Raw genomic sequence first — 26,866 nt, forward strand, 5'->3', positions numbered from 1 at the left:
GCTAAAGAAGAATTCCAAAATATTTTACATTGTCCCGAGGTTGGTATGGCACTTGCTATTTGGCTATCGAGTCTTCTAGAAAATGTATCAAGTAGAAAAGTTTGGGTGACCCAGTGTGGGGGTCGTATGCTAGGCCATAGCAAAGTAGTAGTGAGTCTGAAATAGTTGGGAGATATATTTGGTGCAATATTTCCTCCTGTTGGAATGGTCCTGAATGATCTCTAGATTAGAAAGTTATACACTATAGTAGATAAACTGGCTACTTGTACAGCTGGGTCGCTCTTAGCTATCAATACTGAGATGATAGCCATTAGGTTTATGTTTCTACAGAAACACCTTGCATTAAACATCCTACTCGCAAAGGATGGTGGTGTTTGAAAGATGTTAAAACTCCAACAATGTTGCACCAACATTCCCGATAAGGGTGAGGAAATAAAGACATTCATAAAGAATATTATTGATTTGAATGGAGATCTAGAGGAGCTGGAAGCTACAGGTGCATAGGAAGCAATCAGTAATTAAATTGCAGCAGTACGTACATGGTTTTGAAACTTGGGAAGTAGATTATTAGGTTCCATACTGAGACCCCATATCGTTATCACAATTTGTGAAATGTGTCTGTTTGTCATATTTAAGGGGTACACGTGTTTAAGCTCAAGGAGAGAAGAGAACATGAAAGGGGAGTGAAGCAAAAAAGAAGTGAAGTAGAATTAGAGGAGAGTCAATGTAGTTTCTATGGTGAGATGGAGCAGTTGGAAAACACAAGATGTAAGACGTTAAAAACAACAAGACTTCAAGCTGGTCTCATGAGATAAGATTCAGGTGATATTGTGATGGCTAAACTAGCCATCAGAGGGGAGATTGGAGCAGCGTACTTTAGGTTCCACCCTTTATACGTCACATGTACACTTATACATTCATTTACAACATTTATATTCAATATGTGACTTAATTTTATTAATGTGTGTGATGCATTTGAATCAATTATTAAAGTTTAATCATTGTACTCATTAAAAATGTAAATATAAGAATATTAGTTTGATTAATTGATCAGTGCCACCATCTTCTTTGCATATTAAAGTATAACATTTATTTCTATATATATATATATGCACATTTCAGCCTTCAGACTATATTGTTGTATTTTGGAAATCTATTTTTACTATGTTTATGTACTAGATGGATTAATATACTAAAACGAACCAATGTAATAAAAAAATATTGATTCCTTGTCCTTATTGAGGTGTTACATTGGCTTCACAAGTTTGTAATGTATTTCTGATGTTATTGCCCTTACAGGGCTTCAAGTCAACTAACAAAGGTCCATACAAATAATGAGGGAAAATATTTGATGATTTTATGAAAAGATGATGATGCAAGTACCAGTGCGCCATCACCCCAAAATTGGACTTTCATAGCACCAGAAGTCTAGTGTCCTCCAGTGATCTGTGGGGCAGAATTGTACAATTACTGAGTTGCTTGAGTGCTCTTGTTTTCAATCCCATAAAAAGACACACATTGGTATAGAAAATAGGTCTGACTTTTATGTGCTAATGCATGTAAACTCAGATATTTCAAAATGCTGTTTTCATGCATTGCACGCACACACATTGTGTTTCACAACAAAGCCTGCCCAAATGGGTTTGAGAATGGTAGTAAAATGTAATAAAAAAGCATTGCTTCCTGTAAAGAATGCATACAGGAGATAAATATTTGAATGTGACACATCACATGATGATTGAGTGCATGGTTCAGATGTAAACTAGTCCCTCCTGTATTTCAGTGGAAGCACCTCCATTAGTAAAAGTATGTCATGCAGACAGGTGTGCTGTGAAGCCAGACCTAAACAAAAGCAGAAACCCCCTTACCGAGATCTGAACCTGGTAGGCCACAGCTCTCTTTAACATGGATCTTAAAGTGCTGGGCTTTCTTGGCTTCCATTATACAATGGGTGTACTACTATGGAGTAAATGTATTTGGCATGTATGGGGTTGTTTTGGTGACCTTAACTAAAAGAACCTAGGAAAGATGCAGTATATCTAAATAGCTTAAGCATGTTATTAACCACATATTTTTAAAACTCAGTTTGGTGACTTTACACAGTGTCCATGAGTAAGCCCCAGATTTCCTTCCCCAAAGAGCACTGCTAGTAGCTTTCACTCCAAGGTCCACTCCATACCTACACACTGTTTTTTTGACCTTCTAAAAGGCACGTCCCCAGTTTAGGCTTTCAGTGGCCTCTCAAAATGCCAAGGGTCATAATTTCAGAGCCTCTTTATAAAATTAAATCTATTTGAGTGCCAAATACCTTGTGTCTTTCTGAGTTCTTCTACCAGGAACTGTGCCTCCTCCTGGATCCGTTCCTCAATGCTCCTCTTCCCCATGCCAAAATTTCTCAGGGTCATGATTGAAAATCGGCGCATCTGCTTCCATCGCTCCCCATTACTCATTGTGATCCCTGGTTTGAGGAGCGATAAAAATATATTAGTTCTCTTCCTGTCAAACATTTTATATTTCTTTAGTTTAAGAAAAGAAGACCAGCTAGGTGAGAAGACAGGCTATTCTCACCGTATCCTTTCAAGATGTGATTGTGTACAGGCAAATTTCCTCGGTCCACAAATACATCCTTATTGTCAACAAGAGCTTCTTTTACTGCCTCATACCCACACAGGACCACCATAGGCTTAGGACCTAAATACACAGTGAAGACTGGACCATAGGTATCACCAAGCTATGAAAAGAAAAAGCAACAAGTATTAAGCATTTTTAAGTATATGAATGCACATACATATATGGGACAAATGCTTAGTTAATACATTACATCCTTCAGTTAGACGAGGCATTTTTTCTAATATTATTGTTCATGTGATGTGCAACCTGAATATCAAACCATAATATTGAGGTAGGCAAATATGAAGGACAAAATAGCAAATGCAAAATGTCCACAGAAAAGTATGTTTAGATTATCTATACCTAAATCTACATAGATATACCTTGACGATGTATAAATCATCAAGGAACGTAGACGTGGAATTAGGAATAGTATATCTATACTTCCACTATATGCACTTACCTTTTGATATTTTGGTCTTTGATATTTTGACCACAATATTCTTGTACCACGATGCATATAGCCACAATATTAAATTGTCAGTCAAAATAGCTTTATTTCGATAGCCAGTATCTTAAAAACATTATCAAACTTACATCCTTCAATTTGTATAAACCATAAAAATGTTAAAAAGAGGCATCAATTTAAGAATATAAAAATCCAATCAAACATTAAAATCATCAATTTCTCATTACCCAAAAAGTTATAAAGTTTGGTTGTGGCAAGGATAAACTTGGGTCATCATTTTGTAAAAATTCATTTCAAGCCCTTCTTCGCATAAAAAACATTTTCTTTCCCCTTTTGGCTATTCTTAATCTACTTTCGGGGAATAAAGTGGCAGTGCAAAGTATCATATGCAGACCATAGAACTAAGAATATAAAAACATAATAATTCATTAAGGATCTCCACTCAGAAATTTAAACCTTACAATCCAGGCACAACCGAGATACTTGGCTACACCGCAAGCAAAAAGAGTCCGTGCATCAGCCTTTAAGATACGTAGAGCAGTGCGATATTCGAGCGTACTCAGCTCTCTGCAAATGGGTTTAAGCCATCTCGTTCTTGCACTTTTATAAGCAGGGCAGGCAAACATGAGATGGGCTATGCTCTCGATCTGTATTTTGCAGCAGGGGCACCCTAATGGTGTCTGATATGGGGTGCTCCATTTTGCAGTTAACTCTCTGACCGGCAGTGAGCCTACCCTAAACTGTATATAAAGTGCTCTATCTGGTGGTGTTTGGATAAAATCTAAGTAGGGTTCTAAAGATGTGTGTTGCTTATGGAGATAAAACTCTTCCGTGAGCCTACCTGCTCTTAAGTTGCTAAGCTCTTGAGTGTTGACCCAGGCCCAATAGCGTCTTTTAAGCTCAACCTTACTAGGAGGGGTTTGCGTATCCCATGCTTCCTTGAAACCAAGTGCAAAAATAGATTTTTTAAGATTGAGCACCCAACTAATTTTTTGGTTGCCATCTAGAGCCATCTAGAGTCATGACTTCTGTAAGCGCGGCGGCGTAGTTGATTAATTCAGAGGTCCGACATAAGCGGGCCCAGAATAACAGAGGTCGTAGCCTAGCTACGTCTTTAAAAGAATACCTACCCATGTCATTTAACAATGGTTTCAATGGTACACTTCGAGGGAGCATCACTAAATCTCTTAGAAACTTATGTTCTGACTTGCAAATGCTGTCAATATTCTCGAAACCCCACAGTTCAGCTCCATAAAGGGCTGAACTGACAGCTTTTGCTGCATAAATTGTAAGGGCAGGAGCCACAGGTCTGCTCTGCGAGGAGCGATGTTCTAGACTCACAAAAGGTGTGAAATCTGTCTATGAGCTTTTGGAGCCCTGCTGGCGTTTTAGAGATAAGCAGCGTATCGTCTGCAAAGAGAAGAGTGGGAAACCCGGTCTCCTGCCAGGGCTGGTGCGTCAGATGGAAACTCCTGCAAATAGCTCACCACCCCATTCATGTATAAAGAGAACAGAGTGGGGTCCAGGACACAGCCCTGGCATACACCTCTATTTACTGGGATCCTGTTTGTTTTTTGTCCCTGGGACCCCCACCTCACTTGGGCATAATTGCCCTCATGTAGGCGAGTCAAGATATTCAATATTAGTGGGGGCATCCCCATTTCTTCTAATAGATGCCATAGCCGATCACGAGGGAACCAGGTCAAAGACAGTCTTTAAGTCAATAAATGCCAAATAAAGGCTGCCCTTTCCAATCAGGACCACCTTCCAATAAATTAAAAACAGCCTAAATGCTTGATCCACCGTCCCTGTACATGCCCTAAATACAGCTTGGTATTGGGAGAGTATATTTTCTTCATCCACCCAATGATGGATTCACTGCAGTAACACCCTGCAAACTACTTTCTGCATGGCATCAATCAAACTGATTGGGCGGTAGTTGGCAGGGTCATCCCTTGTTCCTTTTTTGAAAATAGGTACCACCTCTGCCCCTTTCCATGACTCTGGCACTGCACTCCCTCTTGCAATTAAATTGATTAAAAGCGTAACATAATTTGCCCAGTTCCGAGGGTCTGCGAGAAAAAAGATCTCCTGGGAGGTCATCAGGTCCGGGGGCTTTTGCTGGGACTATTTTCTTTATGGCCATCTCTACTTCTTCTAGTGTGAAAAGATCAATAGGGTTTGAAATAGTATGAGAATTTATTTGTTCATATATCCCCCCTCAGTGAATAAGATCTAGTCCAGAATAGAGATTCTCAAAATGGTTGAACCAGTCCTGGCATGTAATATGGTTAGGAATTACGTCAGGATCTTTATTACCAAACCGCCTAACCTTATTCCAGAAAAGGTTAGGATCTTTAGCTGTACTTGCATCTTTTAGATCTTGCCAATGTGACTCATCCCAATCTAGTTTCACGCGATAGGTTGTAGTTTTATAGATTTTTCTAGGTTCTCTAATTAAAAGGCAGTTTTTGCTTTTTATTGCTAAGATTAATGCGTTTTTTTGTCTTCAATCCCCATTAAGCCAGGTATGGCGCTTTTTTATCTCTTCTAATTAATTTGCCTGTGCTACTTACTATAAAGTATGCTCCTATCTGAGCTGTCATATTGTCATACAAATCTGGTATTTTTGTTAGTCCCCCTGGTTCCTCAGTGGCCTCTAATAATAAGCAAGTGTTTTCGCTCAGAGCATGGCTAATGCCAGTTGTCAAAGATTCTTGAGCAAGAACTCTAGGCCATTTAAGGGTCCTTCTGGAATTTGAAGGTACTAACTCTTTAGTTATCATAAGGGGTTCAAAAATCGGATTACAAGAGGGGAGAGGAGCCCAAGGACTTTCCATAATCATACTTAGTGTGTTATGGTCACTATCAGAGGAAGGGAGAACTTCCATATCCTTTATCTTTTTCCATAGTCTCACATCTGCTAGTATGTAGTCAATTTGTGAGAGGCAGTTAACTCTATTGAATGTATTGGCTCCTGTAGCATCAGAGGGAGTTCTGCCATTCACTGCCCTTAATCCAAATTCTAATGTAAATGCGCTAATCTGGATTGCTATTTGAGACCATTTCTTAATGGAAGGTATATTTAATGTTGGAACGCCCCATTTGGTGTCTTCTTCATCTAACCCCATCAAGTCCTCAGAATCTAGTGGCTCAAAAGTGCAATTAAAATCACCTGCAATCATAACACACGAGTTTGGTGAACAATTGGATAACTCTTGTTCTAAAGACAGTACAATGTTTGACGGTTTGCCCCCAGGTGTACCTCTTATGTATACATTAAACAGTTCCACAGATGTGCCGCATCTATGTCCCTTGATCGAAAGCCACATAATATCTGGGTTATCACAATGATGTTCAATAATTTGGCAGCCCATATCGATCTTAATCCAAACAATGAGGCCTCCGGAAGGCCTTCCCCTCCCCTTGGTAATAGCAGATTTATAAAAGCAAGTATAACCAGATTTGTATAGTGGGGCTAGGCTCCATGTTTCTTGGAACATGCAGATATGATGTTCATCAATCAGGTCGTTCCAATCAGGTAGCGAAATTTTTCTGTAAAGACCTGCAATGTTCCATGAAAGAATCTTAAACTGGGATATTGGAATTTTATTGCAAGTAAGATTTTGACGTATCAATTGTGGTTGGGCAGGTGATTGGGCAAGAATGTTAGCAGATATTACCGCCCGCTGGTCTCTTGAGCCATTATCCAAATCGTTGCTATAGGTGTTAGATTTTGGGGTAGTTAGGGGGCCGTCAATTGTGGCAATTGATCCAAGAGTACCAATAACATTTGAGATATTAGAGGTTATAGTGGGTTGTAGTTTCTGCCTAAGCTGATCGGGCTGCCGTAGTTGGTCAAGGTAAGCTCGATGCAATCCGATGGTTGGTTAATGGACGTGTGTCTCCTCGCTCTGACTATGTCTTCCCTAATCAACGAACGGCAACCCCTGACATGACGCAGCCAGTGTATAGACCTGTTTATCAGGGATTCAGCGTTCTCGTTTTTTGTACCTATTTTGGGGACATTGACCATAAAAATTGTCTGGGCATGATTAGGTAATTCTGCGTGTTGTTGAAAAGATGTATTTCCACCCAAAGGAGGAGCGAATGGGACGTTGATTGGCCTTCTGCAATTTGCAGCTACTTGTGAGTAAAGTTGTTTTTGCAAAGTATTGGCAGGGGCAATTCCAGGAGGACCTAAAGACTTAATAGGTTGAACCTTAACAGGTCGCTGTAAAGGAACAGCGGGAGCCAGTGGCAAAACACTGTCTTTTTGGTCTCCTAACATTGGTATACAGTGCAAGTTGGATAAAGCACAGGTGACTGGAACATGCGATACAATATTAGAAACAAGGAGTTTGACAGTAGCCACTAACTCCTCAATTGTTACTTTCAGGGACCCAACCTCCTCCTTAAGTAATTTAACCGTGTAGAGAAGAGTCTGTGGGGGTAAAAAACCAGTGTCATCTATCTCAGTTAAGCTCTTCTTCAAAGTTGTAATGGGATGTGAAGATTGTGCTTCCTCATGGGAATCAGACTCCCCGGCCAAAACTGCAATTTGTACAGATAATTAGGGGATCTATATTGCATGCTGTGTCCTGAGCAAGAAGGGTAGACAGTGGAGCCACTTGCCCCCCCGTACCCTCCATTGTTTTTCTTTTGCCCATTGTAGAACCAGAAATGAATAATTTGGGTCTATATATGTAAGTAAGGAAAAAAGATATAACAATTAAAGTACATATATAAAAACAAAAAATAATAATACAAGAGCTAATTCGAGTTCCCAAAAGTAAATAATTTGCAGCAGGACCAAATATGCTACTCTGTCCTTAATCAGTACAGTACCTTGAGTATCTTCATGAATTTGCCCCAAAGATCAAATGACAGGGGGCTAGTTCTGCCCTGCCACTTCCTGTCGATGACAGGCAAGGACGGGCCCGCCCTTGGCCCGGGTGCGGCCCGCGCACGTCCCGCTCCGCGGTGATCGGTGGCGCTTTTTAGCGCGAGGGCAATGTTGGCTCCTCCCTCCTGGGAGCAAAGCACGCTGGGGCTTGGAGTCCCCTCAGGTGGCAAAGCTGGCTGAAACAGAAGGCGCGTCCCGCGCCATGGTGAACGGTGTTGCTTTTAGCGCAAGGGCAATGTTGGCTCCTCCCTCCTGGGAGCAAAGCATGCTGGGGCTTGGAGTCCCCTCAGGTGGCAAAGCTGGCTGAAACAGAAGGCGCGTCCTGCGCCGTGGTGATCGGTGGTGCTTTTTAGCGCGAGGGCAATGTTTTCTCCTCCCTCCTGGGAGCAAAGCACGCTGGGGCTTGGAGTCCCCTCAGGTGGCGAAGCAGGCTGAAACATAAGGTGCGTCCCGTGCCGCGGTGATCGGTGTCGCTTTTTAGCGCGAGGGCAATGTTGGCTCCTCCCTCCTGGGTGCAAAGCATGCTGGGGCTTGGAGTCCTCTCAGGTGGCGAAGTAGGCTGAAACAGAAGGCGCGTCCCGCGCCGCGGTGATCGGTGGCGCTTTTCAGTGCAAGGGCAATGTTGGCTCCTCCCTCCTGGGAGCAAAGCACGCTGGGGCTTAGAGTCCCCTCAGGTGCCGAAGCAGGCCCTGTTCAGGATAGTCTGGATCCCCAAATAACAACACCACCGCAGTTCTAGTTTCTTCGAATGCAGTGATGTCTTGATCCGAAAATAACTTGTGTATCCTCCAAAAATAAGTGTTCATAAAGACTAACCTGAAAGCCAACTTCTATACGGGAGAAAAATGCCTATCAGAGGCAAAAAAACAGTTTCTAACAAAGCTTCACCAAAGGGATCCCTTATTCGTTTAGTGGTTAAATAGTACTATTTGTCCATGTTGAATGAGTATGGCCCTAGTTCAGTTATACTCAAAGTACAGCCTAGGGGTCACATGTAGCCCTCCTGACCTTTACACAGGGCCCACAGGGAAGCAGCAGCACTGGGCTGTTTACTCGACTCAGTACTAACATGATTTTTTTTTTTAATATAGAGCAAACACTTATTTAATAGTTAATTGCAGTTAGGGAAAGGAAGTAAAAAGAAAGGAAAGTAAAAAGGCCCTTAACTTTAGGAACGCCTTCATTTTTAACGACAACAAACATGTAAAAATACAATAGCCTTTTCGAAATTCAAAAAGTATATTTAATTGACCTGTAGAACCATTTCACATTAATAAATCAAAATATGGCAGTGCATTCAGGAGTATTTTCCTTAAAGTGAAGGTTTTCAAACATGAATTTATAAACGTTCAAGCTCCCTCCCCCCATCCTGACAACAATGCCATTAGTGATTACATGCAAAGGAGATGGTTTTGAACAGCATGCATCATTAAGTAGTGTATTTTGAGTTCCTCTTATATGTGATAATGAAGAAAAAGGAGGCTAATTGAAATCAAACAATTGCCCTGGATCACACAATTTGTTTAAGTGGAGAAGCCGGTATTCATACCAGGTTTTCTGCTTTCACATTGCGCAATTAAGTTCAGCCACAAAATATATATGCTTTGCTTCTCCTACACTGACTTTACACCCCTGCTGGCATCAGTACGGTCCTCAGTCATACCAAACACCAAACTTTGCGACCCCCAAGAAAATGTTTGTGAGTACCCATGCCCTAGTAGTATCCATTTTGAGTATGTGAATGAACAGAACACATTAATCAGAAGACACATACATTCAACACAGTAGAGATATGGAATTTATTTGGCTGCCTAACAGACTCTGACCACAACACAAATCCAGTAACGTATCATGACCAGTCAAATCCCTCAGTACTAACTGTTGGAAAGGCACATTGACTTCCCATAATACTATGACATCACAAAAATGGCAGCATGTGCACTACACAAATGTCACTAACATACAAAGGCAAACGTAGCTTCCAAATTAACTACGTTTTCCCACATCACTTGTCGTCTGGCCTGATGTACATAAATTATGTTTTTATAGCTACAATATCTACCTTTCTCATTGCTCCCTCTTGTAACTTTTTATAGGCTGCCTCACTGATGGCAGTCTTGAGGCAGCACTTACAGGGTGTGCTGCACCTGTTAAATACAGGGCACATCGCTATGGTGTTAAAGGCGTACCACATAAATCACACAAACCTCAAAGAGGATAGGCTCAGGAAGAGGTGTGCTAGCACTTAGTTTAAGCTTTCCCAGTGTCTCATCGGACACGTCTAGCTGCTGCTTCTCGCATTGTTCTGATAAATAGTCTTTTAACATGCCTTTTTGTTTTCCCAACGCATTTTGTTAGCCCATTAACAGTGAGAGGCTCGTATCTTAATCTGAAATGATATGTCTGCCTGCTCTACCACTGGCCAACTTAGCACTTCAGACACACACACATACACACACACACACACATATCTATATATATATGGAAAGATCCCAAGGCGCTTGTTTGCTCAAACGGGACATGGACTACAAAATTAGTGCTGATGACTGTTTTATTTCATGGCAGTATGACATACATGCCAACATTTCAGAAGCGCAAAGTGGGAGATTTTATTTAAAAAATCGGGAGAATGGGACCTTGAATCGGGTTACTGTCATGTATGGGCTTTGGAAGTGTGCTGCTGCAGGATCGGACATTTGAAACGCAAATGCACGTTTTTTTCTTACCTTTCAGAAGCATGGAGCGCAAATTTGGCAGGCAGACAGAAGGTAATGCAAGTGTTGTGCACTGGCCTGGCAGGTTACTGACAGTGCATACACCCCCCCTTGTGTGTGGCAGCCCGGGCTGAAACAGCTTCCCGGGCACACACACAGCCGCCCGAGTACTTCACAGGTCTTTAAAGGACCATTTGCATGTGAATGAGGCTTTGTTGGTTTTTCACTCCTTCTAGAGCCCCTGCATCGCTACTCTGACTATTGCTGTAAGAATTAGCACGTTGCACAATACCAAGCCCTGTCAGCTGAAACCCCAGAGGAATCGTGTTTTTGCTTGCAGGATTCGCGAGGCGGGAGACTAGCCTTGAAATCGGTAGTCTCCCGCCTGAATCGGGAGGCTTGGCATGTCTGGTATGAAGCGTTTTGCCCACCACACTGGGCTTGTTCACATAACGAAACACTGTTCAGGGACCATCATTTAAAGTGACATACACACCATCACGTGATAGCACTGGGAACGAGTCATGGACAACAGACTATTACTGCAACTAAAGATCCAAACAAAGCTATCTAACAATTCACTTCAGTTTATGTATTGCAGTGTATGTGCGTACATTAACTGTTATCATTTTTCCAAAATAAAATAATATTTATTCCTAGTGTTTTTCACTCACAATTCAAAATTCGGATGACAAAAGCAAGATCCGCCCTGTCTAAACAATTAAAGTGCGCATTAGAGATAATACTTGGGTACTCAACGTAATGTCTAATAAATTATAATAAAATAAAGGAGGAGTACCCCTGTCAATTCTTCAAAATATATGACCGCTTGAATGCATTAATCATAACTGAACATTGTTGCTGATACAATACTAATTTCCTCTCGGAATTGTTATAAAGTGTATAGTGCAAAACAACCTTCATAAATATAGAATCTCCTAGAGTTAAGTGCAAGATGCAGATACATCCTTCATTGAAGTAGTACCCGTTTCCTCTCAATGATCTAATAAAGTGCAAAATGCAGAAATACTCTTGGTTTCAATACCTTCATCTTAGTAAATATCTTCTGGTAAAAGTTACCACAGCAAATCTTAACGCTTTATTCTTTAGGCAAAGTAAATGTTAAATTCACTTTAAAATGATTTACAGTTAGTCAAGGCTGCTGTTTTAAAAAGACTTTCCTAAGTATTACTAGCAATCAGTGCAAATAATGGAAATGTGCGTAAGTGCATGAAAAAGTGCTTAAGTGCTAAAATTAAAACCCTTAATTTTATGGGGACATGGGGGCAGCAGCATTGTTGTATACATTGATATGCTGGATACTCAGCTATGATATACCTTCCTGAATCGGAAAAACTAATGACCCACTAGATATCTCATTCTTTTTCGTGGCTTTATTCTAGAAAATAAACTCGCTTTTCTTTGAGGATGGATGAGACATTATTGCGGTATGACCCCCATAAAGGGCCTGATTAAATGGTTGTCTATATACAGATTCCATCTTATTTTTCCTCTATCTCATGAAACTTTAAACTAAGAGGAATCAGTACAACATAAGCTCTCAGATCTGCTCTATGGCCTATTCTGAGTCTAGAGAAAATTGTGGAGTTCTTCCTTATTGGTAAGGCCATTGGGCGTGCGCGTATCCAACTCCAATATAAATCTGGACTCCAATCATTTCAGTAACTCTTCTCTATTCCCTCCTCTTCTTAATTGAAGCACTGCATCTATAACATAATACTTCAAGCAGCTCAGATCGTTATTGTGGGCTGATTTGAAGTGCCTGCCTAGTGGATACGACATGTCCGAGTTGACTATTTCCCTGAGATGTTTAAGAATTTACACGTGGACTTGTAGTTTGGTACTCCGCGTGTGTTGTAAACCGCAAGTATACGTTAAAACATCTACCGCAAAATCTGTACGGCAGTTATATATCCCCTTAAGTTGATTGGTAGTGGGGCCAAATACAGAAAAATATTGGGTAGTATTGATACCAAACAAGATGTTGAGGGGGGCCCAGGACCTCCCTATGGTAGGTAATCGTCCAATACCGGCTCTTCTCTACGCGGACGACGCAGTGATACTGGCCCGCACCCCTAACGAATTACAAAGGGCGTTAAGTAGGTATTCATCCTTTATGGCCAACCTGGATCTCAAGGTCAATATTGGAAAAACCTTTGTTATGAAGGCCGGGGTTGGCAATAAAAATAATACTAGGGCTATTTACCTGAATAATGAAAAATTGGCGACCACAGATAAATATCCTTATGAGATGATTGACCAGAAATTAAGCTGGAAAGCGGCAGTCGATGTGAGGAAACTTCAATTTATGAGAACCACCACAGCCCTTGTAAATTTCTCTAGGAAATTAGGTAAAAAAGCACCCTTGGAAATGGTTAAAATCTACAAAGCTAAATGTATCACAGTGGCTCTGTATGGAGCGGGTGTGTGGGGCCACGTAGCTTTGGATTCTATCCAGGGGGTAGAGAACACCTTTTTGAGGTACCTTCTTGCACTACCTAGGAGCTCTGCAAATTTTCTTTGCCACTTGGAATTGGGTCTTCCCTATGTGGCAGATCTGGCGAAAATACAGCCACTTTTACTGTGGCACCGAATTTGGTCGTCAGATAAAACAGCCTTTTCACAAACAATTATTCAAGACTGTAAAGCTCTGGAAAATGCACTCAAATCTAGGTGGCTATCCTACGTCAGAAGATTTTTAACTGACTTAGGGTTAGTAAAATATTATCATGATCCCTTTTTAATACGGGAGATATCGAGGAAGGCTTTTCAGAAACTCTGTCTAAACCACCTCGAAGAACTGCAACTCACCTCTGAGGTCATGAAACAATCAGTTAGACACAGCTTGACTGTTCAAACAGTATTTGGGATGCAGCCTTACCTAACCTATAGTATTACTGCTTATGAAATGTTTCTTTTGGTTAGGTTTAGGCTGAACTTCTTCCACCGTTAAGTTGCTTTCCTGTTGAGAAACAACTGGGCAAAAAATCTACCTCCCTTTCCTTGTGATGGGATTTCCACCCAATCCACAATGCATACCATCCTTTTCTGCAAATATTATATGGAACAACGGAAAAAATTACTTATCCCATTATTAAAACGAATGGGTTTCCGAACTTGTCGTCCAGCTTTTCTCTTTCTACAGTTACTAGACGGGGCGGGGCTGGTTTACATTGTCTCCAATTTTTTGCAGTATATTTCGCGCCATAGAACTAATTTAGGATGATTTTTAATAGGGTTTAACGATTGGGACGGGTCATTGATTGGATTTGAGTGTTTTAAATCTATATTTATTATATGACCGATTTTATCACTTATTGATGGTTAAAATATATTGATGCTCTTTATCCAGTCACTTTATATGCATTGTCACTTTAGCCGTGATGAAATGCCCGTGATTATCTGTGTATGTATTTTTTTTTTTTGGGTTTTTTTTTTTTTGGTTTAAAACTTAAATTTAACAATTGTTTAATGATGGTACATTCTTATGAGATGTTTTTAAAACTCTATTTGTATGTGTATCTTTTATGACCTGTCTTCGGAAGGTCAAATAAAGAAGTTTTTGATTTGATTTGATTTGATACCAAACTTACACGCTCGACACGAGCTACATTTGTAGAACCCGTTTTTTGTATCAGCCACATAGTTTTAGACTTTCAGTTCCCACGGGATACCTCTGGGCAGGGAACAACCTTTACAACGCAACTTTTACAACGCACTACCATTACAACGAAACTGTTACAACGCAAGTGGATTTACAATGCATGCCATTACAACGCAAGTCTTTACATCGACTTGCGCTAGATGGCGTGCTAACATTACAAATAGTGTAGTTTACTATCCCAACACCTTGCCTACTGTTAAGTGGACTGGAGTTGGAATAGTAAATTACACTTTTCTAATGTTAGCACGCCATCTAGCGCAAGTCGATGTAAAGACTTGCGTTGTAATGGCATGCGTTGTAAATCCACTTGCGTTGTAACAGTTTCGTTGTAACAGCATGCGTTGTAACAGCACGAGTTGTAACGTCATACATCCCCTCTGGGCTACTTCTAACCAAAGCATTACGCATAGATTTGGCTTTCCTGAATGTTAACGTGGGTTGCAGAGGGAATAATTCTCCCAAAATCATGTCTGTTCTAATTATAGGCTAGTTGTTGTTAATAATTGCTCTGATTTGCCTATGTTGTTTGTTATACGTTGTTATAAGGCAGATTTCCTGACTGGTCTTACTTGATGTAACTTCAGTGCAGGTCCCCCTGAGTAACCGCAAAGACTGTTTGTGTAATAGGTCTTCTCGTGTAACCTCATTTACTTTGCCTAAGGCTGATTGAATAATATGGTTATTATAGCCCCTCTCAACAAACCTGCTGGTGGTTTCACAGACACATTTTCGATATTCCTGGTCAGTACTGCAGATTCTCCGCAGTCTCAGAAACTCACCATACGGAATACTTTTAATCAGGTCGTGTGGGTGGAAGCTGGACGCATGGATGGTAGTATTGCCAGCAGCAGTCTTCCTCTGTAGGATTGTTTCCAGTTTGTTATTAATTACTTCGACATGAGCATCTAGAAAGTCAATCGCTCCAACAGCCAATGTTGCATTAAACTGTGAGTTTAAATCATTGTTATTGATGTTGTCAATGAAAGCTAGAGCCTGATCTTGAGACCCATTCCACACTAAAAAAAGTTATCTATGAAACGCATCCAGCTTGATATGTGTTGGTCCCTGTCCTTCTTATTGGTTACCTTGAGAACCTGCTCCTCCCGCCACACTATGTGCAAGCACGCATAGCTGGGGGAGAAGCAGGCTCCCATGGAAACTCCTCTTATTTGTTGGTAGATATCTTTGTTAATCAAAACTAAATTGGTATACAAACAGAAATTAATCATTTCAAGAATCATTACCCCATGTTTGTATTTTTCCATGGCTCTGTTTTTTAAAAAGTATTCTACTCATTTAACACCATCTTCATGATTTATACTGGTGTACAGAACACTAATATCTAGAGTAATAAGCATGCACTGTTCCGACCAGGGTACATTTCTTATTTTCTGTCTAAAAAATCATTGATATCCCTTATATACGAGAGCATTGTAGTGACAAAATCCTGAAGATAAAAGTCCACATATTGTGACATTTTTCCAACAATCTATATATATTATGGGTCTTCCAGAAACTGGAGAAATGTTCTTGTGTATTTTCGGCATAAAATAAAAAATTGTTGTAATTGGAGAATCTGTGTTCAAAAATAGAAATTTATGAGTGGAAAGTAGACCTTCGCGTTTCACTCTATGAAGATGCTGTTTGCAAGTTTCCTTTACCACTTTAAGTTGATTATAGTTGGACTTTTTATAACAGGATACATCAGCCAAGTGTTTATGTGCCTCTATCATATATTCACTTTTGGGCCACAAAACAATATTACCTCCTTTGTCGGATTTATTGATGATAAAATTGCTTTGTTCCTGTAATTTCTTCATGAGATCCTGATATTTTTTCTGTTTGAATTTAACTCTGTTCTTTCCTCGTTGATTAGTTAACTGTAATTTTTTAAGCTAGTCTACCACCACATCTTGGAAAATGTCAATGGCATCCAGCAGCATAATGGGGATAAATGATGATGTTGGTTTAAAAGGACTTGATTTTGCCAATAATAGATTTATTCCCGCATTGGACAGAAGATCATGAGTACTTTGTATTGGATCCTCTATGTTGCCTTCTGATGCTAAAGAATCCAACGTTCTCAATGCTGGAATATCAGATACCAGTAAAGTCGATTAATTAGCCTGTGCCGATGTTGTACTGATGGAATTTGGTTCAGGACTACTTTTAGATTTCCTAATGGCAAAATACGTTTTTTAATTTCAGCTTTCGGATTAATTTGAAAATGTCCACACGTGTTTGAACGTAATTAAAATTACTCTCAGGACAGAATGATAGGCCCAATGATAGAAGCTGTATTTCTGCTTGATCTAATTGGACCTGAGATAGATTAATTACTGTATTAGTGTTTGTATTCACTTCTTTTTCCACTTGTTGTTGTGTTGCTTCTTGTTTCTTGCATTTCCTGTATTTCCTTCTGGCCCTTCTCCTTTGGTTCCGTCTTTGTCTGGAATTTGTAAGGTTTCTGAGGTCTGAGGGTCTGTCGACGGGCCCGTTGTAAAAAATCTAACTCTTCTGCAGGAGTCAGTGTGCCCAAATCATCACCAACATGGATCTTCCTAAACTGCTATCATCTGATTCCGTCTCACTTTGGAGTAAACTGGCATCGGAATTAGAAGCTGTTGGGGGCTCTCTGTTATCGACGCCAGATCTGGCATTCTTGCTGGCTTGATTTGTTTGCAAAAAATGCTTGCATTTCATGAAGTCATATTTACTTGATTCGTAATCTAATATATCACATGCAAACTTAAAAACGTTTCTTGTTTTAATTGTGTCTTCTTGTTTTTTTAATCTGATTTTAATATCGTTTCTACTTTTGGATATTATATCCTTAAGCTCTGATTTATCCAGCTCTTCATTGATTCTTTCAATTTCCTTCAAAACTATTTCATGGTCGCTGCGGGCATATTTTATTAATATTAATATGTGGACCAATCTCATTGAGGCTTCAATGTTGCTGTCGGCCCACTCCTTCAACATATCCGGAGTTGGATTATCAAAACTGTGGGCGATTATGATGCATAAGCCACAAGGGATCCTTCCAACTTCCACATATTTTTCAAGGGATTTTTGTTCCCACAATTTAGTCATTTCTATCTTCATTTGTTTCACGAAAGACTTCAGCAAAGCCTTGTTTTCTACATTCAAAGGGCACGCCTTAAGATACCATCAGCCAAATGGCTTTTTAGCCAATAGCATGTTCCATTTGGGGGCTTGTAGTTTTATTTCAACAATGCTAAGATGTCAGAATTGTGTGAAGGTACTGTACATGGCGTGGAGTCACTTGCCACCTAGTAGTCCATTAAAAAAACTGATTTCAGAAGTAAAACCAAAGGTAAACTGCTCAAATACTTTGTCAGTGTTCATTCTTTCATTCACATAAAGCATTACAACAAACACATGGAATGATAATAGTTTTGTCTTTTGTATAGTGCAACCTTTTACCAAGCTTCATAATACAACAAAGGTACTATAATGATAATAGCATGATAACCTTCAACAACACAAACAAAAACTAAATGACAGGTGGCAAGCAGTTTAAAAGATTAGGGTCGAACAACATACCCTGCTTCTGTTTTCCACCCTCAAATATTTCCCCTCATATTTATCAGGTGTCTTCCTCAGTACTACAGGTCTTGGTATTTTTCAGCAAATATTTGAAACAGCCCCGGATTCATAGGTCATGGTATACAAGTACATTCAATATATCTTTTGTTTCTGATAATATGGGGCAACAACAGTAGAAACACCCCTTCTTGATAGAACAAATAGACTTTGGGCAGAAACAGTACAAACGTCCCTCCTTCGGAGGACATGTAAAGCTAAGACAACAGCAGCACAAGCTTTCTCCATCATAGGAAATGCACAAAACAGGCAGCGGCAGTGGTAGTTTCGCTTCCTCACAGAACAAATGCAGCAAGTAAGTAGCAAAGTAAGCGCCCCTCTCTCAGATAAGGCAACACATGCAATCTTCCATTTCTTGCATAACAAATTCAGCAGGGCAGACTAATACAAGCTTGCATCGCTCCCAGGACATGCACAGTTAAGACTGAAGTGACATGTAGGATACAGACAAATCTCTAAGAGGAATGTATAGTTAAGATGAGCGAACGAATATGTGTGTTTTGGTGTTATTCTCACACATCTTGAATGCCCTGATGATGTCACTCAGAGATCTTCAATTCATGTTGGTTGATTGGTTTTCTACAATTGAGGAGCTGTTACATAGTAGCTTATTTTTAGTAGGAGTAGCCCAGCAACAGTAACTATGCTCGTGACAGTTACGCAGGTGCAGAACTCTTCAAAAAGGTTGAACGTGCACATCAGGGACCCTATTACAGATAGGGTGCACAATTCCTGTTTGCGCCAAGGCACACCTTTGAGCAGGTGTGCCATATGCAAACAGGAAAAAAGCACCCTATCATGTGGAATGCGCTGCCCTCAGGGCAACAACAAGCTTGTGCTGCTCAAGAAAAATGCTGAGAAATGCAGAGCAGCTGTTAAAACACGTCTCCTTGTTTCTCTGTGCACACTGCTACCTGCCTGCACTTTAAAGAGGGATTTGAGATCTCCTTGCAGGTGGGTGCAGTGAGTGACTGAACTTGCTTGCAACAGTACATCTGAGGGGTCCCATCCCCTCCAGAAGGTTTCCTTTAGGAGGCGCACTGAAAGTGCACCATCTTTTTGTGATGCACTTTCAGTGCACCTCTTAAAGGCATGTTTGCCTCTGTGCCAGCATCCATAATATGTTACAAGAGACAGGGGTCCCTGAAAAGTTAAAATTTACGTATGCAATGAATATAGCCTCAATCAGTGCTATATTTATGCCAATATCCAGCCGGACAGAGGCACTTTTAATATATACAATAATTAACAATGGAACATAAAATGCAAGTCAAATAGCAGTGGGATACAAGCCTGGATCCGAAAACCTACATATCAGACAAACAGTAACGTACAAAAGGCTCGGGAAGTTCGTGGTTGTTTCAATCAGTAAATACTTAAATGGCGAAACAACTAATATGCAAGAGGTCACCTTCACACAAAATTATGTATAAGAAATACTGTGTGTAAGGTTGACAACTGTGTCGACGGCGTTTCGATCCTTATCAAGAGGATATTGGATCATCATCAGGACTAACGAATAAAGTGCCTGTAAACAATTGCCTAAGATTACACTCTGAGGGCGGCCCGATGGTCGTGGGCTAGGCAGAGACCCTCACATAATAAAGGCGGGTCTTGTGACCTAGTCAGGTGCAAGGCAGGTGTGAGTGATAAGTGTTGTCCGGAGGGGCGAGATGACGAAACCTATAATAAGGAAAGGTAGACGATGCAATAATAATCCACAATCGCGGTGGGGGGACCAGCCTCGGGTGATGGTTGAAGTAACGAAACGCCGTCGACACAGTTGTCAACCTTACACACAGTATTTCTTATACATAATTTTGAGATCATAGACTATAAACTTAATGAAGTTTATACTTGGGCTGACATATACACCAGAAAGAGATTTGACAATCGCAAAACACCTACTTCATCTGATGAAAGTTCAGTCTCTGACAAAGAAACAACCATGAATAGAACACCTGCTCTTCTTATAGCGCAATCCCAGACATCAGACCCAACACTGTCTGTAAATACTACAGGACCCATCGCATCTACTTCATCTTTTTTGTCACAGGCCCCAGACCAAGGGCGACCACCACCTCTGACATCACAAATGTCGCATCACGAAAAACACGGAGAGGAAAGAGAAAAAAGCGTCAAATCACTACGCAGTGGCAAAACAGTGACTTAGTCATGAATATTTCTTCCAAACCTCTTAACCCACAAGAAATTGCGATTTTGGGACGTAGTCTGTCATTTGTACCCACCACTATGACAACTCTGTTACAAACACAGGGCGAGTTCTACAGATTCATGCGAACACTTCGATTAAGACACTTCTTTACCAATGTCATACCTCCTGAACAACAAATCTTGGACCTTCCACCAAAAATTTTCAGACCAAAAAGTACCTTTATACCTCCAGTCTCTCACAAAACACTGGACATGTTTGAAACTCTGGTCACCAAGGATCTTTTAAAGTTGCCATACCAATCCAAAAAAAAACACGACAATCTAACTAAACATGAAAGGACTATTATCAAACTTTAGCCAACAACAGTACAATCACTATGCAAGCTGCCGATAAAGGAGGAGCCATCGTCGTGATTAATACTGCATTTTACAACTCTAAAGTATGTGCCCATGTTTCTGACTCCAATACCTATTTGAAACTCATCTATGATCCCACCAGTCAACTGCAGGAGATGCTCTCTAACCTATTAGCAGAAGCACAAAATAGAGACTGGATCAATGACTCTACACGACTTTTTCTTACCACCACTAATCCTCGCAGACCAAAACTCTACATGATTCCTAAAATGCACAAGGACCCAGATAATCCACCCTTCCGTTCCATTGTCTCTGGTTGTGGGTCCATTTTCGATCCAGTGGGAAGATTCTTGGACTATTATTTGCAAAAATTCGTACAACTTTGGAGTTCGTACCTTAAAGACACAACGCATTTTTTGCAAAAACTGAGTGGAATACAGATTGACCAACATACCACCATCTCATTGTGCACTATTGATGTCACAGCTTTATATACATCGATACCTCATGCAGCAGGCATGGAAGCTACAGAATGGGCACTCCTCCAAACAGATTCCATAGATGTGGAGAAAATCTTTATTCTACAACTGTTAAAATTTTGCCTACACAACAGTTACTTTGAATGGCAGCAGCAATTTTATGCCCAACTTACTGGCACATCCATGGGCTTTTCGGGGGCTCCTTCGTACGCCAACATCTTTATGTCTCAATACGAATATGAGCATATCATGACAAATGTTAACTGGTGGTCAAAAATTCGACTATATTGTCGTTACATTGATGATATATTTTTACTCTGGAAGGACACAGAACAATCTTTCATATCTATGATTGCCTGTTTAAATGATGTCAACCCACATATACAGTTGACATATAACATCCAAAAAGACACCATCCATTTCCTTGACGTACAGATCACGAGAACATCATCGAATCACTTTGTAACATCGGTCTACAATAAACCTACTGATCGTAACAGCGTTCTGGCCTACTCGAGCTTTCATCCTAGAAGTCTCATTAAAAACTTAACCCTTTCTAAATTTATCCGGATTCGCAGAATATGCTCAGACCCCCAAACGACTTGTACCAAACTACAAGAGTATCATCAACGATTTGAATCTCGAGGTTATCCTGAACAAGTGTTGAAAGATTGTCTGAATAAAGCTTTGGTCAAATCCCGAGCAGAATTACTCACTAAACAAACACGTTAGCCTGAACAACGTACAGTATTTGTTTCTAAATTCTCCACCATATCCCGATCGATTAAAAACATCATCAATGCACGATGGGAATTATTACAACAAGAAGCAGACTTCAAAGATTTATTCCAGGCTAAACCTCTTTTCGCCTACACTAAAGGATATAATTTACGTTCACTATTATCCACACCAAACCCATGTTCTAAACCAGAGAACTTTCTTGGCACTCAGAAATGTAACTCTTGTACACATTGCAATAATGTAATAATTGGCAATACCTTAACCCATCCTGTATCGGGTTCCAAAGTCAAATTAAATCACACCAGCTATTGCAATTCATCTCATATTGTATATTGCATAAAATGTCCTTGTGGGAAAGCATATGTGGGTAAAACCGAACGCAAATTGAAAATCAGAATTACGGAACACAAAAGTAAAATTAGAAATCTGAATACCACATCAAGCATAGCAAGCCATTGGGGTGATGCTAAACATACCATATCTCAACTACGGTTTCAGATCATTGAGAAACTTACTGTACGACCTGGAATGGAAGTCACTAAAGCTTTACTTTGCAGAGACATTTTTTGGATTCAGAAACTGCATGAATACCACCACTACTTAACCTCTCTATTGGGGAGTCTTGTCTTTCACATTCTTTCACTGTATACACATTGTTTCTCTTTCCCCCCCCCCCCCCCCCCCCGTTCACCCTGTAGGCACTCCTTCATAGTACATCATTCATTTTTCTCTTCCTTTATTCATATCTGATTGGACTTATAGTTTGCTCCTCAATTTCATATCTGATTGGACTTATAGTTTGTTCCTGAATTTCATCAGTCTATATCTGGTTTCGACATGGCCACCCTTATTGTCTCCTCCAGCGCTGTTCTTATATCTGCAACTTCTGTCCAAGTCTTCACCACTCACTTTCCAGCTTTTTGTGTCATATATACGCCATTACTGATCATCTGTTCCTCCAATTTTTTTATAAACTTTTTATTTTTTTATATATTTTTTATGATTCCAATTTATTTTTTCCCCTCATTTTTTAACTACTCCAGTATTCTCCATTCCGTATGGATCTATTCCCGCATAGCTTTTCGTTTATACAGTTACGGCCTGTTCCTCATGTTTAGTTCAGTTTCAGTCCCCAATCTAAAATGGCCACCTGCGCCGTGTTTCCAGTCCTCTTTTCATTTGCACTACCTAGCGTGTACCTAAGACGACCCGCCAAACCTAGAGCTTTCACGAACGCCACTGAATCCAGTTTCGCGCTTTCCCATTACTACCAGTGCACACAGTAAGACTCCTAACGTAGGACCCTATTTTTTCAGATCTTCACCTCCCGATTGTTCGGTAAACTCATTTCCATGCCTTCTTCATTTCTTTCAGCACACACGTGTAGATCTCTTGATCCTTTTTACTTGTCCTTGATTCTAACGTCTCACTTGGCTAACGCGGTAAGTTTTCTTATCCTCTTAGCTTGTTTTTCTCACGTTTTCAGCCACCCATATCCTTCAAACCATATCGTTTTTTCCATCTTTTCAGTCTACATGTATGGACCATTTTCTATTTTTCTATGAGGTGAGCATTCCTTCTCACACAAACCCTTTGGGGTTTTACTGACTTTTACGTTTCTCTTTCCTATTATTGGGTTCCTTTGTGACGAACACGTTTTGGTATCACCTTAACTCACGTTTTATCTGCATCCTAATTCAACAAAGTGATTCTCCTCTCCTCCTTCACCACTTAGTATGCATATAACTAATACCAACCAGGGTGAATGTTATAACTACACACGTAACTATCTATTCAAAATATTCACCTCTAGCTGATTACTAACTAAATTGTACTTAGTTAGCGAGTGGCTATAAATGGGTCTCCAATAGGGTGTTGACTTGTAACCCTAAATCCAAACATTTCAGTGATGTATAGATATTTTATTTACAGATTGCCCCTGACGAAGGGACGTGCCAGTCCCGAAATGCATCGGGCTCAACTAAAAATATTTCTGCATAGTATTTACATGCAATAATGTTGATGTATTCATTTATGTGTTAGCCAATAATGCACAATGGTACGGAAATCTTGATATGTTTGTTGATTCAAACACATTATATTTGTTTTTGTTATGTTCAACAAAGATTTGCGACAAATACAACTGTTATAGACCTGATTGGTTAAACTTGTTTATTTGTGTCACATGAATAATTGTACCACAAGGGTTTTTTTACCCGCTGGAACTGTGCACAGTGTACACTACCCTACCTGGCTAGTATCTCCTTTGTTTAAACTTATTTGCTTGGACTGACAGCAAGCATGTCACTGTAGCACCCAAGTCATATTCATTGCATCATACTCTGAATATATGAGAATCAGGTGTGCGCTTCCCCCCTGTCACGTTAAATCATATCTGCAGGTATTTGCAACACAATTTGTCTCCCCTGCAATTTATACCATTAGCTATTCAATCCAATATGTTGGTGCCAGTGATCCTGTCCTTTCAAAGGTAGAATTAGTCACAGCTATGTAAAGATTCAGGCTACTTCAATTTTTGTTATGAAACACTTCTGGTTCCTTTTAGTCCTACCAGGACCCATTTTTGTTGCCCTTATTCTTCAGTCCTCCCTAAGTTCCTGTTCTTAAACCTCTGTCTTGGATGTGAAGATGTTGGTGAGTTATGGTGCCACTGTTCTAGATCCACTTAGAACCCCACTCCATTTCTTGTTTTGTTATCATTCCATAGGTGAATATTTCTATGTATCATCAAAAGACAGTCGTGATAACCCCAGCATCCGACCTTTTTCCCCGGCTACAGAAACGTTGACCAAAGAAGTAGGATGAGAAAAAGTGTCATCCAGGTTTGTTGCATCTTATGTAAGCTACCAAAAGTTTAATTAAATCTTGATGGTCGGTCACATCTCAAAATGATCTCGGATAAATGAATGGGCAGTGGTGTCAAGGCTGTGAAGGTCTATAAAGTATCCCTCTTGATTGTCCAAAGAAAGGGTGACTTCCCCCCAGAAGAGTGGTCCCACTCTGCTGAAGCCTTTGTTCACAGCCAGAGCTGTGAACAAAGAAACATTGGAATGTTGGAGCTCCGGGCTTATACCAGCCATTATAAGCCTGGAGCACTCCATTGTTTTCAATGGAGCTCCCAACATTCCAATGTTCTAATATAGCCTTATAGCCCGCTGTAGCGGGCTATACCGGCTATTAAAGGCCTGCTCCCGCGTTAAAGGCCCGAGCCGAAGGTGATGTAATATGTGACGTCATCAGCAGTGCATTGCGGGTGCGCGAGTTATAGTTAGCTGAACTAACTATAACGGGGGAATTTCAATGGTTTTGTACGAGTGAAAAGTCCAGCTAACTATAACGCCCCTGAAACCTATGGTTTTTTCAGTGAATTTGTAAGGTTTTTTGAATGCTAATTCCTAACTATAACGTGCCTGAAACCTATAGTTTTTTCAGTGAATTTCAAAGGTTTTTAAAATGCTAATTTCTAACTATGCCTACAGAGATAGGACATGTGAAGAAAGAATAAGAAACGCACAGAAAGAAAAAAAAGAAATGCAGAAAGAAGCAACAGAAGTCCTCAAAGACGAAGAAAAGTGCAGGAAGAAGGCTAACGTGTAGAAAGAACAAACAGAAGAGCAGAAAGAAGCCTTGTTGCAAAATCATCCTGTACCCTCAACTTTTTCAGACGGATACTGGTGGTAACTGAGTCTGACTAACCAGTCCTCGAGCCAGTGCTATGTTAAAAGACACTCAGAATACCGTGAAAACACCTACATACACTAGGGAACACTATGTGTTGGGGTCCCCCTGTGATTAGCATGACCTCCTCTGTAAGCCCCTAGTATATAATAGGGCAGGGGGATTAAAACTACCTCTTAAAACGCGCCACAGGGCGTGTTTGCACACGTCACCTCAGGCCCCGTCCACTCCCTTCCCCACTGTGTAAACAAGCCCTGTGGCCATTTTAAGTTGGGAGATTAAGTCTCCTTGAATCCTGAGGGTCCCTAGGGTCCAACTAGACCACTAGGTACCTCCAGTAAGTGCCACAGAGATGCGTTATAGAGAGATGTAAAAAGGGGAACGGCCTAGACCACCTCTCTGCAATGCAACGCAGTGGCGCTTACTGGAAGCACCCGGTAGGCTAGTTAGCCCCCAAGGGCCCTCAGGATTGAAGGTGAATTATTTCCCCAACTTAAAACGCGCCACAGGGTGTGTTTGCACACGTTAACTCAGGCCCCGTCCCCTCCCTTCACCACTGTGTAAACACGCCCTGTGGCCGTTTTTATTTGGGAGATTAAGTTCATTTGAATCCTGAGGGTCCCTAGGGTCCAACTAGCACACTAGGTACCTCCAGTAAGCGCCACAGAGCTGCGTTGCAGAGAGGTGTAAAAAGTGGCATGGCCTGGACCACCTCTCTGCAACGCAGATCAGTTGCTCTTACTGGAAGCACCTGGTGGGCTAGTTAGCCCCCAGGGGCCCTCAGGATTGAAGGGGAGTTATTTCCCCAACTTAAAACGCGCCATAGGGCGTGTTTGCACACGTCACCTCAGGCCCCGCCCCTCCCTTCCCCACTGTGTAAACGCACCCTGTGGGCGTTTTAAGTTGGGAGATTAAGTCCCCTTGAATCCTGAGGGTCCCGAGGGGCAAAATAGCCCACTAGGTATGTCCAGTAAGCGCCATTGCAGAGAGGCGTAAAAAGGGGCACGCCCTGCACCACTTCTCTGCAACACAGAGCAGTGGCGCTTACTGGAAGCACCTGGTGGCCTAGTTGGCCCCCAGGGTCCCTCAGGATTGAAAGGGAATTATTTCCCCAACTTAAAACGCGCCACAGGGCGTGTTTGCACACGTCACCTCAGGCCCCGTCCCCTCCCTTCACCACTGTGTAAATGCGTACTGTGGCCGTTCTAAGTTGAGAGAATAAGTCCCCTTGAATCCTATGGGTCCCTAGGGTCAAACTAGCCCACTGGGTACCTCCAGTAAGCCCCACAGAGCTGGGTTGCAGAGAGGTGTATAAAGGGGCGTGGCCTCAGAACACCTGTCTGCAACGCAGCTCCCTGGCGCATACTGGAGATACCTGTTGGGCTAGTTGGCCCTCAGGGACCC

General features: G+C 41.0%; 1 protein-coding gene across 1 annotated transcript in view; it reads right to left on the bottom strand.

The window, feature by feature from the left end:
* Positions 1 to 26,866, bottom strand: part of LOC146798067 (cytochrome P450 2A13-like) — a 337,748-nt gene that overhangs the window by 266,476 nt on the left and 44,406 nt on the right. The window contains exons 2-3 of the mRNA XM_085625288.1: positions 2,569 to 2,731; positions 2,309 to 2,458 (exon numbers count right to left, since the gene is read on the bottom strand). Of these exons, the coding sequence (XP_085481414.1) occupies positions 2,309 to 2,458; positions 2,569 to 2,731 (313 nt within the window). The remainder of the gene's footprint in view (positions 1 to 2,308; positions 2,459 to 2,568; positions 2,732 to 26,866) is intronic.

Source organism: Triturus cristatus, chromosome 9 (genome assembly GCF_964204655.1).
Source record: "Triturus cristatus chromosome 9, aTriCri1.1, whole genome shotgun sequence".
Classification (NCBI taxonomy): domain Eukaryota; kingdom Metazoa; phylum Chordata; class Amphibia; order Caudata; family Salamandridae; genus Triturus; species Triturus cristatus.